At 39.1% G+C, this 26,570-nt stretch overlaps 1 protein-coding gene across 5 annotated transcripts in view; it reads right to left on the bottom strand.

Annotated features, from left to right (window-relative positions):
• Positions 1-25,273, bottom strand: part of CEP295 (centrosomal protein 295) — a 43,872-nt gene extending 18,599 nt beyond the window's left edge. For 2 of the 5 annotated variants that reach the window (XM_021291511.2, XM_005505392.3), the window contains exons 1-15: positions 25,096-25,273; positions 22,779-22,912; positions 21,433-21,633; positions 20,031-20,155; positions 18,992-19,085; positions 13,345-13,458; positions 11,812-11,952; positions 10,527-10,710; positions 8,591-8,782; positions 6,792-7,016; positions 5,088-5,194; positions 3,367-3,579; positions 2,441-2,538; positions 1,228-2,314; positions 111-282 (exon numbers count right to left, since the gene is read on the bottom strand). In XM_021291511.2, the coding sequence (XP_021147186.2) occupies positions 111-282; positions 1,228-2,314; positions 2,441-2,538; positions 3,367-3,579; positions 5,088-5,194; positions 6,792-7,016; positions 8,591-8,782; positions 10,527-10,710; positions 11,812-11,952; positions 13,345-13,458; positions 18,992-19,085; positions 20,031-20,155; positions 21,433-21,633; positions 22,779-22,912; positions 25,096-25,237 (3,229 nt within the window). In that variant the 5' untranslated portion in view covers positions 25,238-25,273. Of the gene's footprint in view, positions 1-110; positions 283-1,227; positions 2,315-2,440; positions 2,539-3,366; positions 3,580-5,087; positions 5,195-6,791; positions 7,017-8,590; positions 8,783-10,526; positions 10,711-11,811; positions 11,987-13,344; positions 13,459-15,928; positions 16,030-18,991; positions 19,090-20,030; positions 20,156-21,432; positions 21,634-22,778; positions 22,913-25,091 lie in introns of those variants that run through there. The other 3 variants (XM_065038655.1, XM_021291512.2, XM_065038586.1) reach the window with 3 other exon arrangements.
• Between the last annotated feature and the right edge of the window lie 1,297 nt (positions 25,274-26,570).

Raw genomic sequence — 26,570 nt, 5'->3', positions numbered from 1 at the left:
ATATATATATATGTGTGTGTGTGTGTATAAAGTTAACTTGGGGAGGTGGAAGAGAACTCCACCTCAGCAACAAAAAGAGAAAAATAATGAAAAACACTACACAGCCTTACCAGTTTGCTCAGCTGGACCGATGCACCGTGAAGTCATTTGACTTCTGTGAAATTTACTCCTGCCACAATTCTCTTGTTGGTAGTTTTCTGAGCCTTGGAAAAAGTCAGTCCTATTAATCCAGTCAGGCTTTTGTGCCTCTGTCGTTTCTTCATTTGCACACTTACGTCTCACCTTAGAGGGAAGGGGGAAGCAACTGTATATAATATTATATTTAAGCTCATTTATCAAACTAGCATTTTCTTGTGCGTGTATTCCATGCAGGACAATACTCAGCAGTCTGCAGAAGCAGTTCAAATATGCAAGATATTGGACCAACTTGCTTAGCTTCCAAAAACATCTGGATATATATGTATTTTATTTAGCTCTACAAACCTAATGTGCTAAAATATAATTGTTTACATTTTCAAGGCCTTTGTTAAATCACATCAGAATACTCAGCATTTTTAACAGGAACTATTCCTGAAAAGTCTGCTTTTAGTTTTCCAGCTCTTGAATTCAGGAATTCTAGCTGTTGGACTCAGACAACAGTTGTTTTTCTAAGATGGCTTTTGGTTTTGTTTTTGGTTTTGGGGTTTCTTTTCAAGGGCAAAAGGAGATTCTTCAGAAACTCAAAAGTAAACTTTGATTTTTCTTCTGCTATTCAAACCCAAGCAAAATTACAAGTCAAGAGTGCAGCTGCCAAACCAATTTCCTAACACGTACACATAAAAAGACAAACTTTAAAAAATAATCTATTCAAAACGCTTACAATATCCTTTGAGGTACTGCTGAAGTATTTTTTATACAAGAGCCATTTTACACATGCACATTTCTAGAGCTGAAGACAACTATACCTGCAGGTATTTCAGACAATATAACTGTTTCAATCGGCATTATGTTCAGAGACCAAGCACAGAAGTTCATACTACTTCTGTAGACTGAACAAAAGAGCACTCTTGGGGCTTACAGAAAAGAAACACTGATTACAAATCACAAATCCTAATTAAAATTTTCATCATGGTAAATCACCTAAAACTACCAACACTCCATGGGATACTTCGCTAATTGGTAGCATTCACTCCTAAGTTGGACTCACCTACTAGATGAGTCCCCATGCAAAGCATTTATAAAACTTACCTTCTTGTTCAGAAATTTTTTCAAAGCCTCTTGCTGTCTCTGCATCTGTTCCTTCAATTTATCTTGCTTCTCTAAAAGCAGTTGTTCTTGTATTTTCTGCCTAGAAAGAAGAGCTTCTCTTTGTGCATCAAGCTGCTCTTGCAATTCTTTCAAATACTTTTGCTGAGCTTGAATGCTTTTTGATGAGGCCAACACTCTGTCCCTTAAATTCAGTATACCAGAATAGTTTAACAAAGCTGCATCTCCAGTTTTTGATAATGAGAATTCTTCAGCACCTTGGGCTTTAGATTCTTCATGAGATAAAGTCACAGGTTGAGAAAGACTGAGAGGTTGTTCAAGGCTTGTTTTGATGATGCTCCCTACAGATCCATGCTGATACGCCAAAGAATCTACTGGGGCTGCCTGAACTAGAGGAGATCCCTTTGTTGATGGCATAGGGGGTGTCTTAAGTGGAGGCTCTTCTCCAGCTTCTGTCTCTGTTTGGTGGTTAGACATATTCTGAGATGACTCTTCACAGTGCACTGTTTCTGAAGGCTCAAAGGAATCTTCTGCAGGCAAAACAAATGTAACATGTTGCGCTCGTGCTTCCGGTTGTGTTCTTACTGCAGTGACATCTTTCACGACTAAACCTGACGGCAGCTGGAACCGAGATGGTTCCCTGACATAACTATTGGAGGTTTCCAACATTCCCACTTGTTCCTGTGAAGGACTGTCACATGGCAAACAAAACTCTCCATGCTTCAATTTTGATTTTTCTAAAATGTGCACATGTCTACCAGGACAAACGTTATGTATTTGCTCTTCACGTTTCTGTGAGGATGTTTTTTCCAATGTACGCAATGTTCCTGAAAACATGGGTAGTGACTGTGCATATTCTTGTCCCTGAACCTCTTCAGACGACTGGTACTGTGTTGGTTGCACTCCTTGCCTCTGTGTAAGTGGTTCTGAAACAGGCTTTAAATTAATTGATTTTGTTTCCACAGAGCTCGGAGGTGTTGCAGAAGTAAACAAGTATCTTTGCTTCAGTTTATTCTGATACTCCTGTAGAAGATGTCTAGTTTCTTCATCAATGATCTGTCTGAGCAGCCTTAACAGAAGGAAAACATGAATCTTTCTACAGTAATGTAAAGATAAACATCAATTTCAATAATCAAAGCAATTGAAATTATTTTGAAACAGGCAACTCAGACTCCCATTTCATAAAGGAATTTACCTATTTTGCTGTAGAAGGTACTGTTGATAATTACGAAGCCTCTGTAAACGGCTGTCTTCTCTAGTACTCCTGGTTTCTGATACAGTAGCATCTCCAGTCTAATAAAAATGTGATAATTTTAAATACACGTATACAAATAACTCACAGAAAACTACTAAAGCAACAACCTTAAACTGTATGTTCTATCTCCTAAGTTTACAGAAACCACTCTGTACCACTGTTTGAAGTCTGTGAGATTTCAGCCCGAGGCAATGAAGCTAAAGCAGTTTCTGGAACAGATGGCCCACAGCTACGGTCTCTATGGCAAGTCGAGCACACACCAAGCACACACCGTCAAAGTCAATGGTGCTTACAGCAGCCTAGCTCAAAGAGGTAAATGTACCCAGGAGCAAACTCAGGGAGCAATGATCCAACAGATCTGCCGTTTCAAAGCAATCAGGTTCTCAGAAGAGTACCGGTTGTGCAAATGATGCAAGATTTTAAAGAAAGATTACTTCAACATCTTCAATAAATTCCACTCCTTTAAGTAGCTGTTTGAGATGCAGACAGACAAAAACACAGAGGTGGGGTTTTTCTTGTCTTTTTTTCCCCCCCAAAGATTCTTTTTCTTCTTGAAAAAGGATATGTGTATATGCATAACCATTACATGACTATAATAGGATTTTACTAACAGGTAGTTTAAACAGATACGCTGCCCCGGGGACTATGCAAAGATAATCCAATATACAAAGTCCAGTGATATCGTATGAAATAAAAGCTTCTACATTAGACAAAAGGAAGCTTTTATATGTACGAATGTCTGATTCACAGCCTAAGAAATAAAAATTGATTGTCATGACTGACATAATTTAAAACTGGCAGATGGTGCTCTTGATGTTTATAATCAAGATAATTTAAACTACACAAGATTTTCTACAATTCTTTACCTCATGTTCCACTTTGTTCTGCTGATCTGTAGGAGGAATACTGTGGCTTCCTACCAGTTGACCTTGGTCTTTATCCTCTTTTTTTTTCTGAGCCTCCTCCAAACAGTTTTGCATTTGGATCTTCAGAAAAGCATCTTCCAAACATGCTTTCTCTTCTTCAATTTGTCTAAGCAAGGCCAGCTGTTCCTGTTTCTGTTGCTCAATTTGCTCATTCTGTTGAGAAGAAAAATGAGAGTGAATTTCCAGAACGGAATGACAAAGACCCCTCACAAACACCACCATACACAAAACTTTGTTTCAAGTTACAATGCAAGTTTTATTACTTAGACAGGCATTACTGAACTGTAAGAGGCCTTTAAAAATGTTCCAAAGTTTACAAGAATAATTTCCATTTACTGGCTAGATACTTCTAATAGTACCTGGATCCATTTACTGTTGCACTATTATCTCTTCTCAAATTAACAAAATGGATAAAATCAGAACCTAACGGTTCAAGATACATTATAATTTCCCAGGGACTGCAAAAGAAGCCCTTTTCTTAAATTGAATTCAGAAATCTATTTTGCATTTTATAGAGCTTTCCATCAAGAGTTCAATACATTTAAATGTTAATTCAAGCCTTCCAAAACTTCTGAAATAGCTAATAAACACTTTAAAAGAACTTAATAAACCTCTGAAGTGTATTGTTTATTTTTACTATCTTTCCATGTACCTATCAGTTACAAATCACTTAGAACCACACGTAGAAACAGCATATATATTTTTAGAATGGAAATGAAGAAAAATTTCAAAGTACTGGCAAAGATGAAATGGAAAAGAGTCTTTAATGAGACAGTCTGAATGGGATGTCGGGAAGAGCAACCTGAGAAGAACCTCACCCTGAGAACAGTTCAAGTGGAATAACAATATATACATTTGCAAGTGCAAAGTGGGGGAAAATGAATGTTACAGAAAGTAATCACACTTTTACAGAGGATCTGATGCCTTTTTTTTCCAAAAACATTATTATTATTTTGACTTTTTTTTTCCTGATTTTCTAAACTTTAACTATACAATTTAAGGCTGCACTAAGACATAATTTTCAGCTTTTTCTTTTTTTTTAATTGATAAACCACCACATAATAGCCGGTAGGTCTCTAAGGATACAACAAAAAAAATTATAACGAAATATATACATGATGTATATAATGAAATAATACACAGAGTTATTATTTTCTAAATACAATAAATGTAGCATTCTCATACACACTAAAGAACTTCTGAATTTGTTTCCTGGTTAATTAAAAAAAACAAACAACCCACAGAAACCAAAACAGTCAAGGTTTCTAAGTTTTTCCTGTCACTCTAAACACAATTCCACAGAACTTACACAGGGTTAGTAAAGTTTTCAGAGAGTTGTGTATTGTTGACTACATCCTCCCTAAAGCAAAGCTATTAATCTACAACTGAGATTCTTATTTACTCAGAGAATGGCATCCTTGTCTATAGCACCTGTTCCATTTTAAGAAACGGGGTTTTTCCACTCTATTCTAAATTCCAGCTCACTTTCGAAAAATTAATACAAAGAGTTGAAGTGTAGGAAAACTTGTAGTCAAGATTTATTTGCTAAAAGTAGGTTAAAAGGACCTATGGCTGCTTTATAACCTAAAGCATTTTAAAGTCTTTTGTAAATAATTTTTTTACATCATAACTGAGATAGGAATAAACATACACACACTTACCCACTTTTGTCTTGCCTGTTCCATTCTAATTTTAGCTGCTTGCTCTTGAGGATGAATTAGAACTGAATTTTCAGCTGTGACTGTATTTTCCAACATTTCCACAGAGTCTAAAATACAAGTTATTTAACTGTAATTGTAGTCAGAAAGGGCCTTGGATCTTCTTTACATCTTGCTTTACAGCTTTGCAACCTCTCTGAACAAAATTAATAAGCTGCTCTTGAAAAGATTACCACCGCCGTCCCACTACTCTGCCTGTCCTCCTAAGCTGGAAAATCAGGTTTTTGTATTAAAGCCCTTAACAGACTTTTAGCACGTCTTTCTTGATAATATAGTAACGTGTGGGGGACTGTGCTGGGTCTGTGGATTCCCTGATGGAGGATATGGGAACGAAGACTAGCCTTGAAGATATTAAGGTCTACCCGTGAGAAATGGTAGAGGAGTAAAGGAGTATCCGGAGATATTAAGGCATACCCGTGAGAAAGAAGGGAGTAAAAGAGTAACACTGACATTAGCAAAATTAGCCAACGATACGTTACTATTGCAGCCTGTAAACAATAGCGAAAAGACACTTGAGCTGGTAAACACTCTAAAACAAAAGTGTTTGTGGCTATTAATGGAGACTGCTGTTTGTACTTAAGAAGAACTTTGTCTATGTTGTTTGTCCATCCCAGTTGCGACAGTAACGGCTCAGCTCCAGCAGGACAGGAGATTGCTTCTACCCAGATTACTTGGTAGCCTAATAGCAAGATCATCTTGAGGAATAAAAAAACCACACATTAACCTCTCAGAATAAAGAGGGTATAAAACTAACACTCTCTGGGCAAATGATCTAACATTTGACTAATGCACAAAAAGCAACTTTTCATTGTGTACTACCAACCTAAAATAGCAGCATAGTTTCCCCAAAGGCATGTTTTTACTCATGCTGCACTCCCCAACCCCCAGCAATTATGCTGGTGTACCCATGTACATGATTGAACTATATGTCTTGATCTCATTTAAAAAAAACCAAGCACCCTATATGAAAGCAATAAAAAAATCCAAACAAACACCACCACAACTTAATCACTTTAATAGACTTCAGAAACTCCACTTAGCATACAAGTTTACCAACTTCAGCACTAGCAAAGTCAAAACAGCACAAAAAATAGAAATGGAAAGTAACCCAAAAATGGTTTGGCCACCAAACAAATGGAACGTCTAATTGCTATAAATTCCATTTCTAAAAAGAAGCTTTTCAGAATGGTGCCTAGAAGCAGAAAAAAGCCCCGACGATTTCAGATGCATCAGCTCATGCTTGTCTCGTGCATCTCCAGCTGTGAACCTTTGAAGCATCTGGCTTTTCCAGTTCAATGGGTACAGAATTTCAATGCCCAATTTCACACTGAGAATTCTACTCCTGGAGACAAACGCCTATTAAAGCATGGCAATATTGAGTGTGACTACAATTTGGGTGAGATTTAAAAGATACAAAGGCATTTTGGACAAGACCTTAAAGGGCAAGTTGGACAGAAGAGGAGAAACCTTCTTTTTGTGGTTTCAACAAATCCACAAAGCATGGTCAGCAAAGACAGAAGAACTGTATTTTCTGGCAACATGACAAAATATAACTACTCAAAATTCATTAAACAGTTTTGTTACAGTCCACTCTTAAAATATTTTTGCTCCTACACAAAAAAAATGATGCAAGTATGTATTACATACCTTTGGCTTGACCTACTGTATTCTTCTGTTGCTCACAGTTAAGTTCTGAATCACATAATGGTCTCTCTTCACTAGCAATTGTGCCTGATTCAATAGTCCCAATTTCACTTTGACTCTCTTTCTCACTTCTTGACGTCCACTCCTCTTTTTGGCTCCGAATCTTCTTCAGTAATTTCTTTAGGGCAAGTTTTGACTGAGGTTGGTGAGTTTTTACTTCTTCGTGATCTATAAAGAACATATACTGTTAAGAGCTTTGGGAAATTAATATCTTCACATCATTAAAAATTAAAAAACCCTCTTTTTTTCCTTAATTGCTTACACAGTTGGACAAATAGCTCAGATATATTATCAGTTTTTATAAGCTTAACAATATTTTGTCTTACCTGAAAACACGCAGCAGTAATTTGGTTTTGCATGCTATATAAGGAGGGCTAACTTAGTTGTAGTGTTTAGTGTCAGACTACTCCTGCTGCAGAAACAAGCAGCACTATCCCCCACACCTGCCTGTATGTTCTCCTTTGGATTAGCACTTGCAACAAAATATGCAACAGACCAAAAATGGATTGTGCCTGCAAATGGCTGTGGCAGATTGGCCAAGCAGCAAAGATCATTAACACACTTCTTGTTCACATCATGTTATTCTGTTCATGCCACAAGCGAAGAGTACACACACACACAACTGTTGCAGCCTACTCACAATATGGAGCAACTCAAATCACAAATCTGAACTTAAAGGACATAGAATAATTAGACTTTCATACAAAGTCAAGCTTTAACTTGGAAATATTTCAAAACACAAAATGAAAAATATTTAAGTTGTGCTGGTTTAACTGAAAACTAGTAAGTTTTCCTTCATGCAGTTAGAAACCTTTCTTTTTTGTAGCTAGCACAGTCATTGTTTGGACTTAGTTTGAGAACAAGAAGATAACACCCTGGGACAGAGTTAATGTTTTTAATTACTCTGGTTTGCGAGCGAAGAATGGTTCTGAGTGTTCTGCCCACAGGTGTGAGGCAGCAAGGGGAACATGGATGGGGCAGAGCTTGACTGACATCCAGAATGATCAATAGAAGTACTCCATCCCATTAGCGTCATGCTGCAAATTTAAGGAGAGTCAGGATCTCCCAGTTAGTTCTTCAGCCAAAGTCAGGAGAGAGAACTGTCTGGGGGAAATTACAGCCAGGAGTTTCTTTAGTTTGGGCTTCTGCCATTCTGCCATGTTGCAGAGTCCTGCTGTTCAGGACCAGGTGCTGCTTCCTGGAACTGGCTGCTCAGTGCAGACAGAGTTCATGAGGAATTGCATTGAGTATCTTATTTTATATTCTATTTCCATTTTATATATATTAGTAGTAGTAGTAGTAGTATATTCATGTTATTTTGTTATTTTATTAAACTGTGTTTATCTCAATCCACGAGTTTCTCCCTTCTCTTTCAATTCTCTCTCCTATGCGGGGGGCAGGGGGAGTGAGTGAGCGGCTATCATTGTTATACTGCTACCTCGGGTTACACCACAACGTAAGTTCACATATCAACATCATCCCATAATTACAAAGGAATTATGGCTCCTAATAGTATATTAGAAAAAGAAGTCAAATTTTCATTTTTAAATTCATAATTGTTAGAGTATTATCATCCATGACAAACTTCATAAACCACTTGATACTGAAATACTTCATAGGCATTAAGAAATTTTAGTGCTTCAGACATTTTAGTCAATACTGAAATTAATTTATTTGATATATTAAACTCTCCTACTATAAAACCCCAAAAGTTTGTTAAATGTACAGTTTAAAAGCTTTACTTTCTGGTTCATTGGGGACCTCCTCTTCCATCATCTGTCCTGATTCTTGCTGAGTATCACAAGCAGATTCTTGTTGAGTGTCACAGGCAGATTCCTGCTCCAAAGAGATATCAAGCTCATTATCTTGAGATCTGTCAGAAGGGGCTGGCAGAGGCTGTGGCTCAAACTGCAAAATCAGGTCTCCTTTCATTCCTAGTGAAAAACAAAACCACATAAGACAACCGATTGCAATAAAAAACAAAACAACATTGTAAAACCACATTTATCATACAAATCCCTAAGACGTTCAGATATTAATAGCTTGTTTCACAACAGATTTAATATTTTCTTTCAAAATAGATGACTCAAAATTGTTTAAAACGTTAGCCATCTATTAATTTAGAAATTCTACAGTGTTTTCCACTGGAGCATGCCATGTCTTTCAAAATAAAAGATTATGTGACAAAAGGCTCATCTTTATGCAAAAAGCAGCACACAGGAACAATTACATGCAGAAGGGGAAAAAGCCCATCCTGACCGGGCTGCTCACAGGGCTGTTACAGGATAGTGATTGATCCCAAGCTCCAGGAGTGAAATCCTAGAAGCTCAGCCAACAGGAGCTCTGCCACCACCACTGACCGAGGGGGTTACTGCCTACAAGGGGTGTGGGACACATCAGAAGATCCTCTTGGGATTGTACATCTATAGATATTTAGGAGAGGAACCAAAGGCAGGGAAAGGAAAAGATCAAGTTAGTCTGGAGAGGAACAAGTCTGAGGAAAAACAAAAGAACAAGGGCATAAAAGAGACCAGTCAGTGTACCTGTCTGGCCATGCACTATGCCTAACTCTCCATCCTGTCCTCTCACTAAACTCCATTTCTAGCTGCTTTCCTCAGTGAGGAACCCTCTATTTTGTATGCATGTGTGTGTGTATGGATATAGAAGGGCCCAGCAACTGGAGTGAGGACCAAAAGTCACAGATGCACCCTGTGTCTAGACCTCTGGCTAACAACTCCAGAGGCCAGAATTAGTGCCTATTTTGTGGGTATGAGTACCAGAATGCAGTGGCTAGCAAATCACAAGCTGGACTAGCCAGTAAGAGGCTTAGGAGCTGGTATCAAGCAGGTGCAAGGCTGGACTGGATACTAAAGAGGTCAAGGGATCTGCAAATTGGCCAGCAGAGGGATCAGGAGATCAAAGCATCCAAGCCAGATACAGGGGAAACCATGGGGTCTCAGGATCAACAAAGAAAGCTGCCAGCATATCTGTGTGTCTGTCTCAGAGACAACTGGGGACAATGGGATCCAAAGTCAGCTACTCTGCAGACCAAGTACTTAAGGTCAGCTACTGCAGCAATCCATAGCATGTGTATGCCTGTGCACACGTTCACATAGCCAACTGGGTCTGTGTACCAACAGCTGGAGTGGAGCCACAGGTATTGGGGGTTCACACACCTAGGAGCCATCAACTGGGGACACTAAGGATCCAGGGCCTAAAGCCACTTAGGGATTGACCCCCAGCGCGTATGTGCACACACCAGTGCGTATGTGAGCACGCAATGTAACTAGAAGACTACAGGGCCCAGGATGAATTACTGGACAAACTGGGTGTCTAAGACCTGTTACTGGGGGATCTGCAGTGTGACAGGTGGAGACCTGGGACACAGGGGACAGATACCAGGTAGACTTGAGTCTCTAAGACCAACTGCTGGAGGGCTCCATACTGTATACACAGATGTATATCTGTATATCCCACAGATGTATATCTCACTAACAGGCCTTCATTCTGATCAGCCAGAGCAGTGAACAGGATGAGTACTGAGTATGGCAAAAGCCTGCTCGTTTGTGGGCCTGCTGAGAATTCACACACAACCTTGTTGGACTGGGGAACAGGCAACTGCAGCAGCCCCCCCTCTACCAGGCTACCAGGTTCAGCAGTCTCCAACAAATTACTTACTCCTGTCTTCACTGTACATATCTTCAAACGCAAACTCCAGTTCTCTCTGCCATTCTTCTTTGATCTCCATGCGTTTGTATGCAGGCACAAAAAGCTGAGGTGGCATCTGCGCTACAGTCTGTCTTCTGCGCATCCGATCCATATTCTGCATTTGCTCGAGTTCTTTCAGCAGCCTTTCCCTGCCCTTCAAGTATACGGCAGGTATAACAAACATTTGGTGTTCACAATCAGACAGATAAAATATTTCCACTTGGTTACCACGAAGTTTGTTTAATCCTTAATGTATAAAGTTAATTTTTTTCTAGGGAGAGAGTGCTTCCTTGGGAGAACACTGTATCTGACCTTTAAACACAAGAGTCATCAATACTACACAGAAGATCTAATGTTAAATAAAGTATCAGGCTGTATTTCTGCAGGCCAACCTTCCTCAAGAGAATTAAATCTTAGTTTTAACAGGTAAATTAGTACCTCCTTTGGTAGGTTAGTTTTCTTAGTATGTACTTCAGCAGCTGCTACTTTTAAAGACAAGAACTAAATACTCTTGGCACACTACAATTATATATTAAAGCTATTGTAAAAAAGCTTGATTTGAAGGTTTTTCGGGGTTTTTTGCTTGTTAACTTAAGGAGCATCAGTAATATTTCCACAGTTGCCCATCCTAGTTAGGTTACTCATTCAGGGTCAATCATATCTCAACGAAAAACAGGAGGCTTTTGCCATTTCTAGCCTCCAAAAATACTTCTGAAGGTAACAGACAATAGAATAAATTTCAAAGCATTCCTCTATGCACAAAGACCTCTCTCAACAGTTCAGTTTTTACTTCTTAAAGGAAATAATTTCAATATTTTCAGACTTATACACTAACAGAACCTCAGTCTTTCAGTAAAAATTTTGAAAAGTTTTCAAAAAAAATAAACTTTTGCCCTCTGAATAATAAACCGTTTTTCCCTGGAACCACAGAATAATCAACTCCAACTAAAGCTGATGTGAAGAAGTAGAGCTTATTGCCTATTAAAATTTCGCCTTGATTATTTCCAATTGGTTAATAGCTGGTCAAACATTAAGATAACAAAAATTAAAGGATGTTCTTCTAAAGGCTGGTCTTCATCTGTGTCCTTTCAGATCACCAAAACAAGCAAACCGAGTTTGATGGGTTTTAAATGCTCTGAAAACTCCATTTAGTCCACCAATTTTCCTCCTGTAATTCCTTTACTAACCAACTTCCTACAACTTACTTAACACTGGTCATTTTGACATTAAAAGCAGGCACAACCACTTTGCCTACCTGAGCCAAATGGACCTTCTTCAAGGCATGATTTCCTCTGAGATGGGCCTTTTCAAGCTGCTCTCTTCTCTCCCTCTCTGCCTCTCTGTGTAGTTCCTCCAAACGCTTCCCCTCCTCTTCAGCAGCCAACCGAGCGTCTGGCTGGCAGGCAATCAATACTTTAGTCCATGAAGTTCTTTGTGGTAGTTGAAAGCATATTCACAACAAATAAATGAACAACCCTGCACAAAAGCACTTAAAAAAAAAAAAAAAAAGGCATACAATGCCATATAAACACCCTTGAAGGTTCAAAATTCTTGGTTGCCAAAAGGACCAAACTATATTTTTGATCTTTGGGAAAAAAAATAAATTACATATTCCATAAGCATATGTGTCAAAGTGTTCTTGTTTCAAGCTGTACTAAGGACAATCATGTGTATGATTTGTTATAGCAGAATGGTTAATTTTCTTATAACGTGAGGTAAAATTAATAATATAGTCGATATTACAGAGTGACTACTTCTATCCTCACAGTTTTGTTTTAGACAAGAGGGGGAAACAAATGTAGAAGTGTTTGCATACTCATTTTGGGAAACCAGAAACAATCTGCTATTTTTAAATAAGAAAAATCTTACCAACACATGAAAACTAAAAAATACTTAAGAAAAAAAAAATAAATCATTGCACATAAGCAAGGCAACAAAGGTTAACATTTTGGAAATTTCCATTACAAAGCTAAGCAAACTACAGCATTTCCTCTTACTGTTTAGGCCTAGTCCTTAAAATGTTATGAAAACTTAAAACTTCATGAATGAAAACTTCATTAATGCACTGAAGAAAATATTGACAAAAACAAAAGTATTGAGAAAGCTTTTCTAGCCTAAAAGAGGCTGATCCAGAACAAGAACTTAGACTTGGTCTCATATCACCGATAAACCAAATACTGTTTGTTTCCAACAGCACTACCTTAATTCAAAAATCGCCTCTAAAAGCTAAGCTCTTGCCCTATCTCTCACTTTTCCACATCCTCCCCTTTTTCTGATCTGACTCTGGCTTTGTCTGACTGTACTGTAAACATGAGTACGATTTCCCATTTGGCAGAAATCTATTCATGATTCTTCTTCCCAAATTAGCCTTCTGATATCTTGGCAAGGTGAACCCGCTGACTGCACAAACAGATGAACACAAATATGAGGTAAGTCTGGGACTACGCAACTAAAAGAGGAAAAAGCTGGATAACTGCAACTGTTAATTTAGCATCAGCTACAAGGTGGAAGATTTGGATGTCCTAACATTATGCCACTCTTGTGAATCTTGCAGAAGCCTGTTCATGTGGGAAAGACTCTCAGGTGTGACTCTGCAAGGGACTGAGCACATAACAGGTCTTGCAAGGTTCCCCATCTAAGAATCTGGTTAGGAAGATGTGTAATGGCTGCTTTATACAAGTTCATGTTTTTCAACAAGTTCTAGAAACCCGAATTGCTAATATCCAGACACTGTATGCAATATAAAGATATATGCAAGCATGTATCACAAACACTTGGAGCTAATCACCTGCTCGCCATCCACTTCTCTGTCCACGTAAGGTTCAGAAATATGATAACGTGTAACAGAAAAGTTGCCAGCGCTATAGGGCTTCACTGCAGGAGTCTTTTTCACTTCAATATTCTAGGAAGAGAAGTACAAGTACAGCCATGTCAGAGAACAGTATCTCTAGCAAAGCAACTGAACAGAACATAAGTGATCTGTACAATTAAATTAGTATTAAGAGAAAGCCACTTCCCCAAATTCTCTCCTGAAAATATTGTTGTTTAAAACTTTACATACATTCAAGAATCAATAAATCACATCAGCACAAGGCAGATCTAGAGGGCGTAACAACTGAGAACATCTAACAGCCTAAGGCAAAATCATCCACTCAAATTGACATTCATCAGAGAGCTCTACCTGCATGTTTCAAAAGCATCAGTTTAATTCAAAAGCAAATGAGTTTAATGTACTAATACAAGTCCCACTTAAAACAGCGTCACACTCACCTCAAAGCAGGGCAACCACAGATCCACAATATAATTATACCTCACAGCAAAATAACACAAGTATGCTTTCTTTACGAAACTCATAACCCATTATGTCCAATTTACTAGTTGACCAAAGAAAAGAGCATTTTTCACAACCTCACTGGAAAGTGTCTATTCATACAATAAAGTTTTGGGTACACTACCACATTTCAACCCTTGTCTGAAAGAGTTTAAACACTGAGCAACCAGACCCTCCCTCTTCTTTGGCCCAGCCTGATATTCTCAGTAGCAAGGTAGCCGGGTTAGCTAACTCAGAATTCTGTAGGACCTGTCTTTGTACTTCTGACATCTCCTCCAATTATTTTCTCTCAGCTTCCTCTTCCCTACACTTTCTCCTAAAAAAGGATTTTTATCCACATAAACTAAACCAGCAAGTTTCATAGCCCAAGTGGTTTAAAACTAACATGACCATAAACAAACACAAATACACAAAGAGCAAAATTAAGTCTTGGGAATTTCTTAAGCTCATCTGTATGTAACATGGGGCATACAAAATTTCAGTATTGATTACCTCCTGCTATTTGGTTTGCATGGCAAGGTTTTGGAAGCAGGAGGGCTATAAGGCTGACTTCTGTGAGAAGCTACTAGAAGCTTCCCCAATGTCCGATAGAGCTAATTCCAGACGGCTCCAAGACAGACCTGCTGCTGATCAACGCTGAGCCCATCAGCAATGGTGGTAGTGCCTCTGGGATAACGTATTTAAGAAGGAAAAAAAGGTACAACACCAACAGCAGCCAGGAGAGAAGAATGAGAATACATCAGAAAAACAACTCTGCAGACACCAAGGTCAGTGAAGAAGAAGGGCTTCAGGTGCTGGAGCAGAGATTCCCCTGCAGCCCATGGTGAGGCCGGCTATTCCCTGCAGCCCATGGAGATCCATGGTAGAGCAGGTGGATGCCCAAAGGGTCTGTGACCCCGTGGGAAGCCCATGCTGGAGCAGACTCCTGGCAGGACCTGTGGCCCTGTGGAAAGAGGAGCCCATGCTGGAGCAGGTTGGCTGGCAGGACTAGTGACCCCATGGAGGACCCAGTTCGTGAACTGTAACCTGTGTGAAGGACTCATGTTGGAGAAGTTCATGGAGAACTGTCTCCCATGGGAGGGATCCCACACTGGAGCAGGGGCAGAGTGTGAGGAATCCTCCCCTGAGGAGGAAGGAACAGCAGAGAATGTGTGATGAACTGACCACAACCCCCATTCCCCATGCCCCTGCCCTGCTTGGCGGGAGGAAGCTGAGAAATCAGGAGTGAAGTTGAGCCTGGGAAGAAGGAAGGGGTGTGGGGAAGGTGTTTTAACTTTTTGTTTTATTTTCTCATTATCCTTCTTTCATTTGACTGGTAATAAATTGAATTAGTTTTCCCCAAGTTGAGTCTGTTTTGCTTGTGATGGTAACTACTCCCTCTCTCCCTGTCCTTATCTCGACCTGCAAGGCTGTTGTTCTATTTTCTCTCCTCTGTCCAGCTGAGAAAGGGAGAGATAAAGCAGCTTTCATGGACACTTGCTGTCCAGCCAGGGACAACCCACCTCAAGACAAGTGAAGAAAGTGAAGTCCTTAAATTTATATCTATATGCATCTAGTTTTAGCCTTACCAACAGAACTTCAGTAACTTATTGTTCTTAAGCAAGTGCATGCTATTCTAGTGGGAAGAAAAAAAATACATACAAATAAAAGCACACCATCAATAACTTAAATTATTTGTTCTTGATAATGCTGTTTAAAAATTGTCAACTTACTTAAGAAATCATAGTAGTTGTAACAGACCAACATCAACCAAAATGCCTGTAGATACTGACTATAGGTCTGAAAACAGACAAGTCCCATGTCTAAGCCTCATTAGCCAGATCACTAACTGCTTCACCTATACTGTGTTACCTTCACAACGTATAATTAAAGCTCAGTCTTCTGAATGGTTTAAAAAATGTATAACTAAAAAGTCAGTAATTAATAATGACACTTAATCAAGCAAATCTCCAGAATTTTATTCAAAAGCTGGAGATGTGAAAATTATGTTAGAGGCTGCAATTTTCCAATTAAAAGCAATTAATGCTGAAAGAAATAATACCTGTAAGATTACACCTCATGCTGGAACCACCACAGTTAAGAATCCATCCACACCTCCATAGAGAAGTTTGTCATTCCTCCTTTCATTTTTATTTTTTTTCCCTAAAAAAGTAAGTAAGTCTATACTAAAATCTGGCAAAACTGGAGCAGCAATGTATCATGAAATGGGGAAAAAATAAAAATAAAAAAAAAAAAGAAAACCCATCTATAAATGTTATGAATACTCAAGAAGAATATAGTAACATGTTTAGGTTGTATTTCCTTTACATAAAAATCTTACAGAACATATAAAAAAAATAAAGCTCAAAAGAACTCTGTGACACTTGTCAATAAAATGGTCTTTACAGTTTAACTTCAATTAAGTAACTTAACAGTTGGTCTAACTAAATAAGGCCTCAATTCCTAAAAGCCATCCTCTGAGAACTAAATTTGATTACGACAACATATCAAGAATAAAAACACTTCTTTTGTAACTGGGTAAAGTAACAATAGCAGGCGTATCTCCAGAAAATGTTTCTTATATTCTAAGTAATCCCGCAATGAACAACACTGCCCTAGCTCCATTTTATTACATTTTATTCAATTGTTATTGCAACAGAGCATCAGATTATGATTATAGTTATGTTTAATAAGCTCTTTATGTAAATTGATTCAAAAAAACAGGCATGCTTATGCAGATGACCTTGTAATTTGCTGTAATTCACAGGATTCAGAGTGAAGTTAAGCAATTCATATTCAGTGCCTTTTGCGTAATGCATTTGCAAGACAAAACTCCAGATTTTTCCCCCTGAAACTGACAGTTAACATCTTTTGTTTTCTCTCTATATACACAACTATGAATAAGCCACAGCTCTAATCATCTGTGATCTTTCAATTAATTAGCATTTAGCCCCAGTTACTCTTCCAAGAAAATAACTTTGTCCTTCACCCTGTGCCCTCCCAGCAACACAGGCCTATGACAAAAGGATTGAAATGCATACAGATATGAAAACTAGGAAAAAGACTCAGTCAGTCTACAGAGATCAAACTGACACGCTGTTATATTCCAACAATGCAATGCAATCCCTTTCCTCAACAAAAATCCAACTTGTCAGCAGAATTGTTGATTCAATCTGCCATTATCAGAGCATTAACTTATTAAAAGAGAAGAAACCCACCTACTGTAGAAAATCAAGATGTTTGCAAACTCTGCTAAAAGTCTATTTGTTGAAAAAGTGAGTAAAGGACTTCTACTCGTGGGTGTAAATGCATTAAATTGTAGTATGTCAGGAAAGGATGTTACGATCCTGTAATACTTCAACAGGATACTGACCCAGACCTGTCATCCATTAAAATCACAAATGCAATTGTACCAGAACCCAGGGAAACCTGAAAAGTCTCCTTGCCTGCCCTGGTGAAAAAAGACTAAAGAGTAAGAAGGAAATTCTGTTATTTCTAAAATGGAAAGAGAGGTTTCTTACCGAGGTTTTTGGATGAAAAGTATTATATAGGACTGTGTCTTTTTAGTCATTACACCATCTACAAACACACGCTAATTGCGGCTGACTTTCTGTCACCAATTAGAAACCTTTTTAATAGAATGCAACATAAAGCACATCCTAAACTGCAAAAGTTATTAGAAAGCAATGCAGCATCTCGTGCTTTTCCAACAATGCCAAACTGAGCGACAAAAGCATCTGAAAACCAGGAAAGAGTCAAAGTTTTAACTGACACAGGTTTCATCTGCTCTGCAGCAGATAAACCAGCAGCAAATCACATGGAGCAACGTGGAGAACAGCAGAACAAGAGTGCCTGAATTTGCATGAACTGTACCATACAGAACCTTCTTTCATCTGTTTCAAATTCCCATATTGCATATACTTCACCAGAAATAGCCCCAAACTTTAGCACTCCCTTATGACACTTGCTTTTTTCCTCACTCATATCCAACCACCACAAGAAAACTCTTGGGCAGCCAGCGAGGCAGCCTACAGAGAAGCAGGTACTAAAAGACACACATGCAAACATACAGGCATCCCTTCTTCTAATCAATCTGCAAACTGTGAGGGTCAGACCTTACTCAGTTTCTTCAGATCCATCAGTACCAAACCCCACCACACACCACACCTATACAAAACATGCTGGATGTACCTGGGAAAAGCTTTGACAACTTCACTGGCTCCCAGAGGGACCAGTATTCCTTAATCCTTTCTCTTCTTGTTAGTGGTGTGAATATCCCTGAACCTGACAGTGTGAAAAGTACAGCACCACACACGGCAACTTAGACTCAGCATTAATGAAGTTCTGTTAAATTAAATATACTAGAAGCTAAATCCAGAGTAGAAAATGCATGTAATGTTCTTCCTGAAGTTCAGATCTGCAATCCTACAGCAACTTCTACACCCATGCAGAATCTCTCTGAAATCCAAGTAGTACGAAAGAGGTACAAAGTTGCCTTCTAAAAAGGGTACAGGATAGAATTAAAAATATGGTTTTAATCTACTTTCCTCCTCAATAGCTTTAGGTACTGGTTTCCTATCAAAATTCAACACCTTACCCTACATTTAGTTTTCCATATAAGCAACAATGAAATTGGAAGGGGAAAAAAACCCCAAACAAACAAAAACCAAAACACACAACAACAAAACCCTGCAGCTAAAGAGGTAGAACTATCAGCATTACAGAACTAAACAAATCTCTACTACTACATCATTATGACAGAAGGCTGAGGCAGTGTGTACATGCTGAGAAAGATTATTGTTCAGTTTAATACCACTGTGAATCCTAAATCAAAGTGAGATCATGATAAAAAGACATGTTAACCACAAAAATAAAATCTCAGATGACAAGAAATAAAATCCACACATAACAAGAGATCAGAAATAAACAAATACCAAAGCTTAGCAGTAAGAAGTCTGCTTATACATAATTCATTAATTTTCTTGATTTTTGCTGAGCCACTCTCCTTATAGTATGCAAATAGCAATTTCAGATATCCTGCTGTGAGAAGTCAGATCAATAAATAAATCATTACAATGATATAGTACCCTGAAATTGTGATCACTGTTGCATCATGGATACATACCTCCAGAGGATGTGGCTGAGGGGGTGGCAGGCTCGCTACTTTGGCTGCTCTTTGTCTTTCCACTTCCAGAGCGTATCTACGTGCATTTGTTCGTCTTGGGGAAAAGAAAAATAATACTTATATACATATATGTTTATATCAAATATACACACACATATGTAGTATGTATATGTATATGTATAAAAAAAAAAACCACACACATACAAAAACACGGAAGAAAGAAGAAAAGGAAAGTAACAATGACAGCACTGCGCAAAATAAAAGGCAAACCTAAAAATAAACAGATTCAGATATACCTGGATTGGATGCTCAAGAGATAGGGATGGGCAAGCACACTGAAAAGTCAACAGAACTTATACTGGAGGGCAGCACTAGAAAATGCATTTTTGAAGTAATGCAAAAACATTAATACACACAAACTTCTAAAGAAGTTTGCTTTTCACTGAAGTTTTCAGAAAGCACTGTATCACTTCAATATATTTTAATTGCTCAAGTGTGGACAAAAAGTATTTAATCAACAGGTCTCAGCTCTATTCAAGCACAACTGTCCCCAGAAGTACACAGCTCATTTTTCATTCCAGCTCAAGTTTGGTCCAATCTGCTAAAACAAACAAACAAACAAAAACCACAAACCAAACCAAACAAAAAACAAAACAAAAATACACTAGGAAGGAAGACAAATGCGATAGTTCCTGTGTTCAAGTGGGTAACTCTCCGTCAGGAACTGGCCTAAGAACATTTCATATCACTGAACAGCTGCTAGCCAACAATGTAAACTGAGAATAGCAATACAGAGATTAAAGGTTCCTCACTCATTGAGAGTCTATAAGGCCAACCCATATACTTGACATTTTTGTCTTGGTTTTGAAACTACAATTCTTACCAAAATCCACAAGCTTTGTCCACAAGCATTAATTATCTAACCCATAAATTTTAAGCAACCCCAAGCAAGGAGCATCAAGATTTTTTCCTTTCACCTTATGACATCGTAAAATGTATTCTATTCTATGGTTAGTAAAACTAGATAACTATTGCATACCGTGCTTGCTCACAAAGTAATTTTTCTTTTTGGTACTTCTGCTCTTTCAGGGCTTTCCTGTGTCTCTTTTCAGCTCTTTGCTTCCTTTCCTCTGCTTGCTTTGCCAGAGCTTCTAAGTCAGGTTCCTTAACAATAAAATATTGCAAGAACGTAATACAGGATTTTACTCACGTCTCATACTATCAGTGTAATATTTCAAATTAAGTACTGTTTGTAAGAATCACAAGCTCAAAATTACTTTCAACCATATTAGAGTAAAAATACTCTCAATCATAACCTTTCCTTCTCTGCCATCTACTTTATTCTCTTTGCCACCAAGAGCAGCAAATTTGCCACTTTCCCCAGTCAATGTAACCAAATATTGGCATGGAAACCTTAGTTTCTCTCTTCATCTCTTTCATAAAGAGAGTAATATAAATATACTTACACATTTTAGCAAATGCTGACTAAACTGCACAGCGAAATCAAGTTACTGCCTTTCAGTTATTAATGACAACAATCATGTATCAACAGAAACATTTATTTGTAATTAGTTCTCTATTCCTATGGCATTTGTACCACAGTTTTCCACAAAATCATCCAACCTAGCATCAGAAAGAACTTTAAAAGAAGTTAGAGACACTGAGATATGGAAAAGCATAATGTTATTTTACTTGGGTTAAAAAGCCTGACTAATTCAGGAAATAAGGTAGTTTGCAAAATTCATGCAAGAAATCTGCTGGATCACTGATTTCTATAAACTTGGTTCAAAGTCAAATCTGCTGAAAAGTTCTATCCAACGACCTCAATGATCTCTTTAAGAGAGCCTACACAAACTATAAGATTTTAAAGAAAGTGAAAATAGTTTACAGGTGCAGAATTCAGAAGTGACAACAGTTAGCAGTCTAGGCAAAGGCCTGAGGTTCTTATCAAGACTTCCCATGTCACTTGAACACTGAAGAAAAAAAAAAAGGTTAAGTGTATTTTCTGAAGCATAGAAAAGATACTGCTACATGGTAGAGAAAAAAGTTACTATATTCCTGGCATACTTGAGACAATGATTCACCATGTGCAATTTAGTCAAGTACTAACACATACTATCATATATGTGTATAATCTAACATAAACAAAACTTGAAGAGTTTGCTCAGCAAAAGCCTTTGCAGATAGGCCTGCTAGACCATTTAATCCTGGTCTTATGGAAAGCTATCTGCAAAAAGTACATAAGTTTCTAAAAAGTTTCCATTCTTGAAAACCTGTCATTTTAGATATTAGGACTGCGAAATCAAGAATATCAAAAAACAAAAAACAAAACCAAACCAAACCAAAAACCACCAACAAAAACACAACACACAAGCAGCAGCCTTGGTATTTCTAGAACATCAATAATTTCTCCAACAACAATATTAAGCTGTTTTACTTACGTGCTCCTTGGCTTGTCGGTGACCCTCACCAATTGCTCTTAAGCTTGCTAAATACAGTTCTTCTAAGGCTTTCATCTTTTCATCCTGTGCTTTCTGCCATTCAGCTCTCAGTGCCTCCTCTAACCGATGCAGCTGTTCTTCTCTCCTCTGCTTTACTTTCTGCCTTATCTGCAAGGCAATATACTTCTGTTGCTCTCTAACCTGTAGAAATAGCATTTTTGTTTAGTCAGCAACTTAAAAAAGCACAGTTTTTTTTGTAGCAATCCTTTCCATGACACATTGTGCCCTCATTTCAGCTTTCCATCTCATTCCCTATTCCATTAACAATGTGCCCAGGAAATACTTAAAGTTGTTGTTACCTTTTTCCATATTATATTTAAATAAAACATTTAATCTTAGTTAAATGTTTCAGTTGAAGTCCAAAGAGCAACATGTAACTGATAAACAAAATGCAAAAACTGCTTGGAACATCCTTCCCTCCAAAAATACAACATAGTAATTTATTAAAGACTCTATTACAATGCAACATAGTTTAAAGAAAATCAGTAACTATACTGATGAATTAAAGTCTGTTTACTAAGTTTTTGTTTTCACTTTGTCAGTAAATTCACTTCACTGAAGAAAAACCATAAAGAAAGAAGCCCAAGAAGGGTGAAAGATTAGTATATGGTAAACATCTTGAAGATGTAAATTTTTTGAAGATGTGAAAGACCTGAACAGCTTGTGTAGGACAAAGCACAGGAAGGCTGAGAGAAGAGTAAGAAGAAGAATGCAGAAACAGCTCTGTGTCCTAACAGCAGGACAGCAGAACAGAAACAGGAAGATGAACTGATCAACAGACGTGTTCTGAAGAATATAAAGGTACTTTGCTCAGACATTCTATAAGGAAGAGTAGTTAAAGCATTTAGAGCTATGACATATTGTAGCTATTCAGTTCATCTAGTGGAAAACTGTGAAATTTTGCATTAGTAGCAGTTGTCTTATTTCTTCTGCATGATCACTGTGAAAACACCTGGAACACTGCAAGAGGTACGAATCCTTACACAAGTCACACGCAGCAGAAAAGAGACACTTGCATATTCACAGCCAAATAAAAATGGTAAATACTGGGAAACTGGCAGTGAAGAGATTCTGAAACAGATGCCAAAGCAAATCTAAGAAACAGAGAAGGTATCACAAGCAACCTATGCACTTCGGGGTAAATAAGCATGAGAAAAGGAAAATAATTCACAAACTAAATACAAACCTAATATACACTATTATGACCCTGAAATTTTAGTTAATTTTCCTAAATTATTTGTTACATCATTGAATTAAATACACAACATGCAAAAATACAGACATACTTGCTGTAGCCTCAGTTTTCTTCTTCTTTCATATTCTTGTTTCAGAAGCATGGTTTCTTCATTAGGACTAAGCCTCAACTGCCCAACTTTTGCAGCTTTCCTCTTCATCTTTGGAAGTGGTGAATAATCAAGTTCTATGAGAACAACATGAAAAACAGAAATTGTGCATAAATTATATAGGTAAACCAGCTACAAAACACAGATAGTGACATAATCTTACAAATCTATGGTGGTATCTAGGACTGTGAGCTACAGCTGTTTACGGCTGTTTCAATTGTACTCAACAACATTTGTCACAAAGTGTACAGCTTTTGAACTATTTATGCTATGTAGCAAACTCTGCAACAGTATCACATTCGCATTCTTCATTGTGGACCAGATAGGCACATCTGCAAAGTGAATAGTAAACACTACTAACACAAAAATGGAAAACCACCTCCCAGGCTGGTCACTTGGGAGATTTGTACTGAAATGCTCTCACAACAATTACAAGACACTGAGTTTGTGAACATTTTTGACTGCAGTCTAAGGTTTTCTACTGTGAAGACTTTGAGACTCCCAACAACAGTCTGCATGCCAACCATTTCACTAGAACACTGAAATCACTCACTGACAATTTTTTATTCAAGTTTTCTTAAGCAGTGACTTCAAATGGTGTTTCCATGTAGATTTTACTGCAGAACCAGGATCTGATGGTTCTACAAATTGTTTCTCATCATCTTCACAATTAAAAATTTCATCTTCATGACAAAATAGACTTTTTTAGTCTGATCTGCAGCCTAGTCCAAAACTGCCCCCTCATCTTTATTTGATCTTTAAATATTTATATCCCTGAAAATACTCTCCCAAAACAAACCAACAGAGACTTTCAAAAGCTACTGTTTAGTTTTTAAAATCAAAAGCTTATTACTAATGAGCAATCCATGTAGCAGTAACAATTTATCCAACATGTTACACCTGGAAATATTTTCAGTATCATAAATTAAAAAAAAAAAAAAAAACAAACAAAAAAACTCTAATGAAATCAGGTAAGGCGTATAAACAAAATCATTATCCATAAGACACTTTTCATACAGTGTAATTAAGCCTATGAATCCTGTAGTAAACAATTATTTTGCAAATATAATAGCCCCAGGCAGGATCTCTCAGCAAAGCATATTTCAATATTGATTTTGCAAGATCAGGTGTTGTACCTAAAGGTACACATAACAGGGCAAAAAGCCCCTGCTTATATCCCCCCAAAATCCCAGCTGCAATTTCCCTCCCCTGTTCCCCATTGGTTGGGTACAGGGTTTAAATAACACCTGCCTCAGTTTGCACACAATACCGCTCCCCTTATCAATCTACTTAAGACATGGATTCCTGGTACTTTGGCTACCCTTCCCCCTAAGTTAACTTGTAAATACAGGTATCAGTATGCATACAGGCATCAGAATATATTCCAGGAAGAGACTGTGTTTTACGTTAGGGATTCATAGTCCGATGTCTCCCAGTCCTACCCCCCTGCTGGGGTCAGGCGCCAGGTCCTCAGTTTTGTAAAAACAACATTCCTTCGTTAAACGTTCCTTACAATCTCAAGTTCGTTACAGTATAAACAGGGGCAGAATATGATGGTTCCTGCGAGCTTTCCCTTATTCAGCTAATGAGGTACAAAAGAAAAGTTTATCAATACAGACAGTTAAGGAGCAAATGCCCACATTCTCCTCTCCTAAAACAAGGAATATTTAGGCGATGAACGATACGAAGATCTAACATTTAAAGGCCAAGAGCAACAGCAGGTAACGCAAACGCCACAGTAACCAACGTCTGCACAGGTTCAATTTCAGTACAAAGCATGAGTAGGTACAGGGCAATTCCAGCTAAGCCAGCCCTCCCCGGGATCCCTGTACTACAGACGTGCTCGTTGGCAACATTAACACCTCTTTTCACCCTTCCAGGACAGCACTTCCCCGCAGCCAGGGGAGAAGCCGTTAGGAGGTGAGGAGGGGCGGGGCTCACCCCTGAGGGGGCGGCTCGGGGCGCAGCTGCCCCGGGGTGAGGAGGATGGAGCACGCAGGGCCCCAGGGAGAGCCCCACCGCCAGCGAGCTCTGCCCAGGAGGCCCCGATCAGTCAGGAGGAGCCGCCACCGCGGGCCGCTCGGCCAGCCCGGTCTGAGAAGGGACAACGCGGAGGGGAGAGAGAAGAACGCGCTCGCCCAGCCCCAGCCGGGAACATCGCCGCCTCCGAGCGGCCGCGGGCCCGCGCGGGAAGGCAAGAGCGGAGCGAAACAAAGGGAAGCAAAGGCAATAACCCCGCGGAGGGGCCGCCCGCACCTACCGCCGCTTGTCCCGCCGCCCGCTGGGCCCCGGCAGCCGTCACCGCCAACGGCCGGTCCCTCGGGTGCGTCACCGCCAACAGCCAATGGCCGCGGGCGCAGCGGGAAACCAAGCGCCGCGGCGGGAACTCGATATCTGCGCATGCGCTGTACTGCCCCACACCTCCCGACGCTCCAGGCTCGCCGCAGGGCGCATGCGCCACCGGGCGGCCCTGCCTCGCCTCCCAGTGCCGTGAGCCCCGCCCCCGCCTCCCGGTGACCAATGGAAGCGGAGGAAAGCTGTGACTGGCGGGTGAGACCCAGCGCGGCCAGAATAAAAAGGCGGCTGGAGCAAAGAAAGATTTACAGAATGGTTGGGGGTGGAAGGGGTCTTTGTGGATCATCTAGTCTAACTAGCTCAAATAGATCAACCGGGAGAGGTGCTTGACTCCCTTCTCTCCCCTGTGAGGTTCTCAGTGGGTCCTTTCCCCATGCTGGATTTAAATGGGGTTTGTGTTTTGCCCACTGACTCAGGTGATCTCAGTATGTGTTTGAAGGTGTTTGTTACCACAATTTTCTTGGAGCGCCATATCAGCAGGACTTAGGGCTTTCAAGCACCAGAGCTCCCGTGGGAGAGGTATTGGCTGCACTAGCAATGGTGAGGGAGCAGGAGAAAACTCAGCGCTGCCAGTTTTACTTCAGTGGTTTTACCTTTTTCTTGTTCAATGCTCTGTTTGGATGCGCTGTCTGAGTTGGAGCAAATTGCCTAAATTCAGTGCACCCGGACTTGCTGCTCTGCCTGCTGCTCGGTCTTCTAGGCTTGCACATGGCTAAGTCAATTCTACAATGCATGGATCTGCGCTGCTGTCTCAACCTTGTAACTGCTGCTGATCTGTCTTTTATAAACCTCCTTTTTTAATAAACTAACGTTTGATGCAATACTTGTGTGCTTCTTTGCTTTAATCTTCACATTTCAGTTTATTTTTTTTCCAAAAGGGACCATTTATTATACACAGGAGACTTGCAACAGTTGGGATTTGAAAGTGGAGTCATCTGATATCCTTGATTTATGAGGAACATAAACCTGAGCAAAAACTTGTTGATGTTTAGAGAAACAATTGTGCTGCACATAGGGATGAAGCAAAACAGGCTGTGCTAGACTGTTGTTTTTGCACTAAGTTTGCAGGGTTTGAACCCCTGCTGTAAAATGGAAGAAATGCTTGTGACTTAAAATTGATCAGGCAGAAAGGAAATAATTGGTCATCTTACACTTAAACGTGAGTGCAAAATACAGCTACTTGCTATGGTGTTTTCTCCTAGACAATAGAAAAAACATTTGTACTAGGAGCTAACTCTCACAGTAACCCACCATACTGTGCCCCACAGGACTGAAACCCAAAGAGCTGAGATTACTTGGTAAAACTTTGTGAGTTTGTGTGTGCAGATGCATAGCCACACAGAAAATGCACTAAAAATATGGGATTGAAAAAAAAAAATA

This window comes from Columba livia, chromosome 1 (genome assembly GCF_036013475.1).
Source record: "Columba livia isolate bColLiv1 breed racing homer chromosome 1, bColLiv1.pat.W.v2, whole genome shotgun sequence".
NCBI lineage: Eukaryota > Metazoa > Chordata > Aves > Columbiformes > Columbidae > Columba > Columba livia.
Note: the sequence above shows the minus strand (reverse complement) of the source record. Positions and strands in the feature narration are given on the sequence as shown.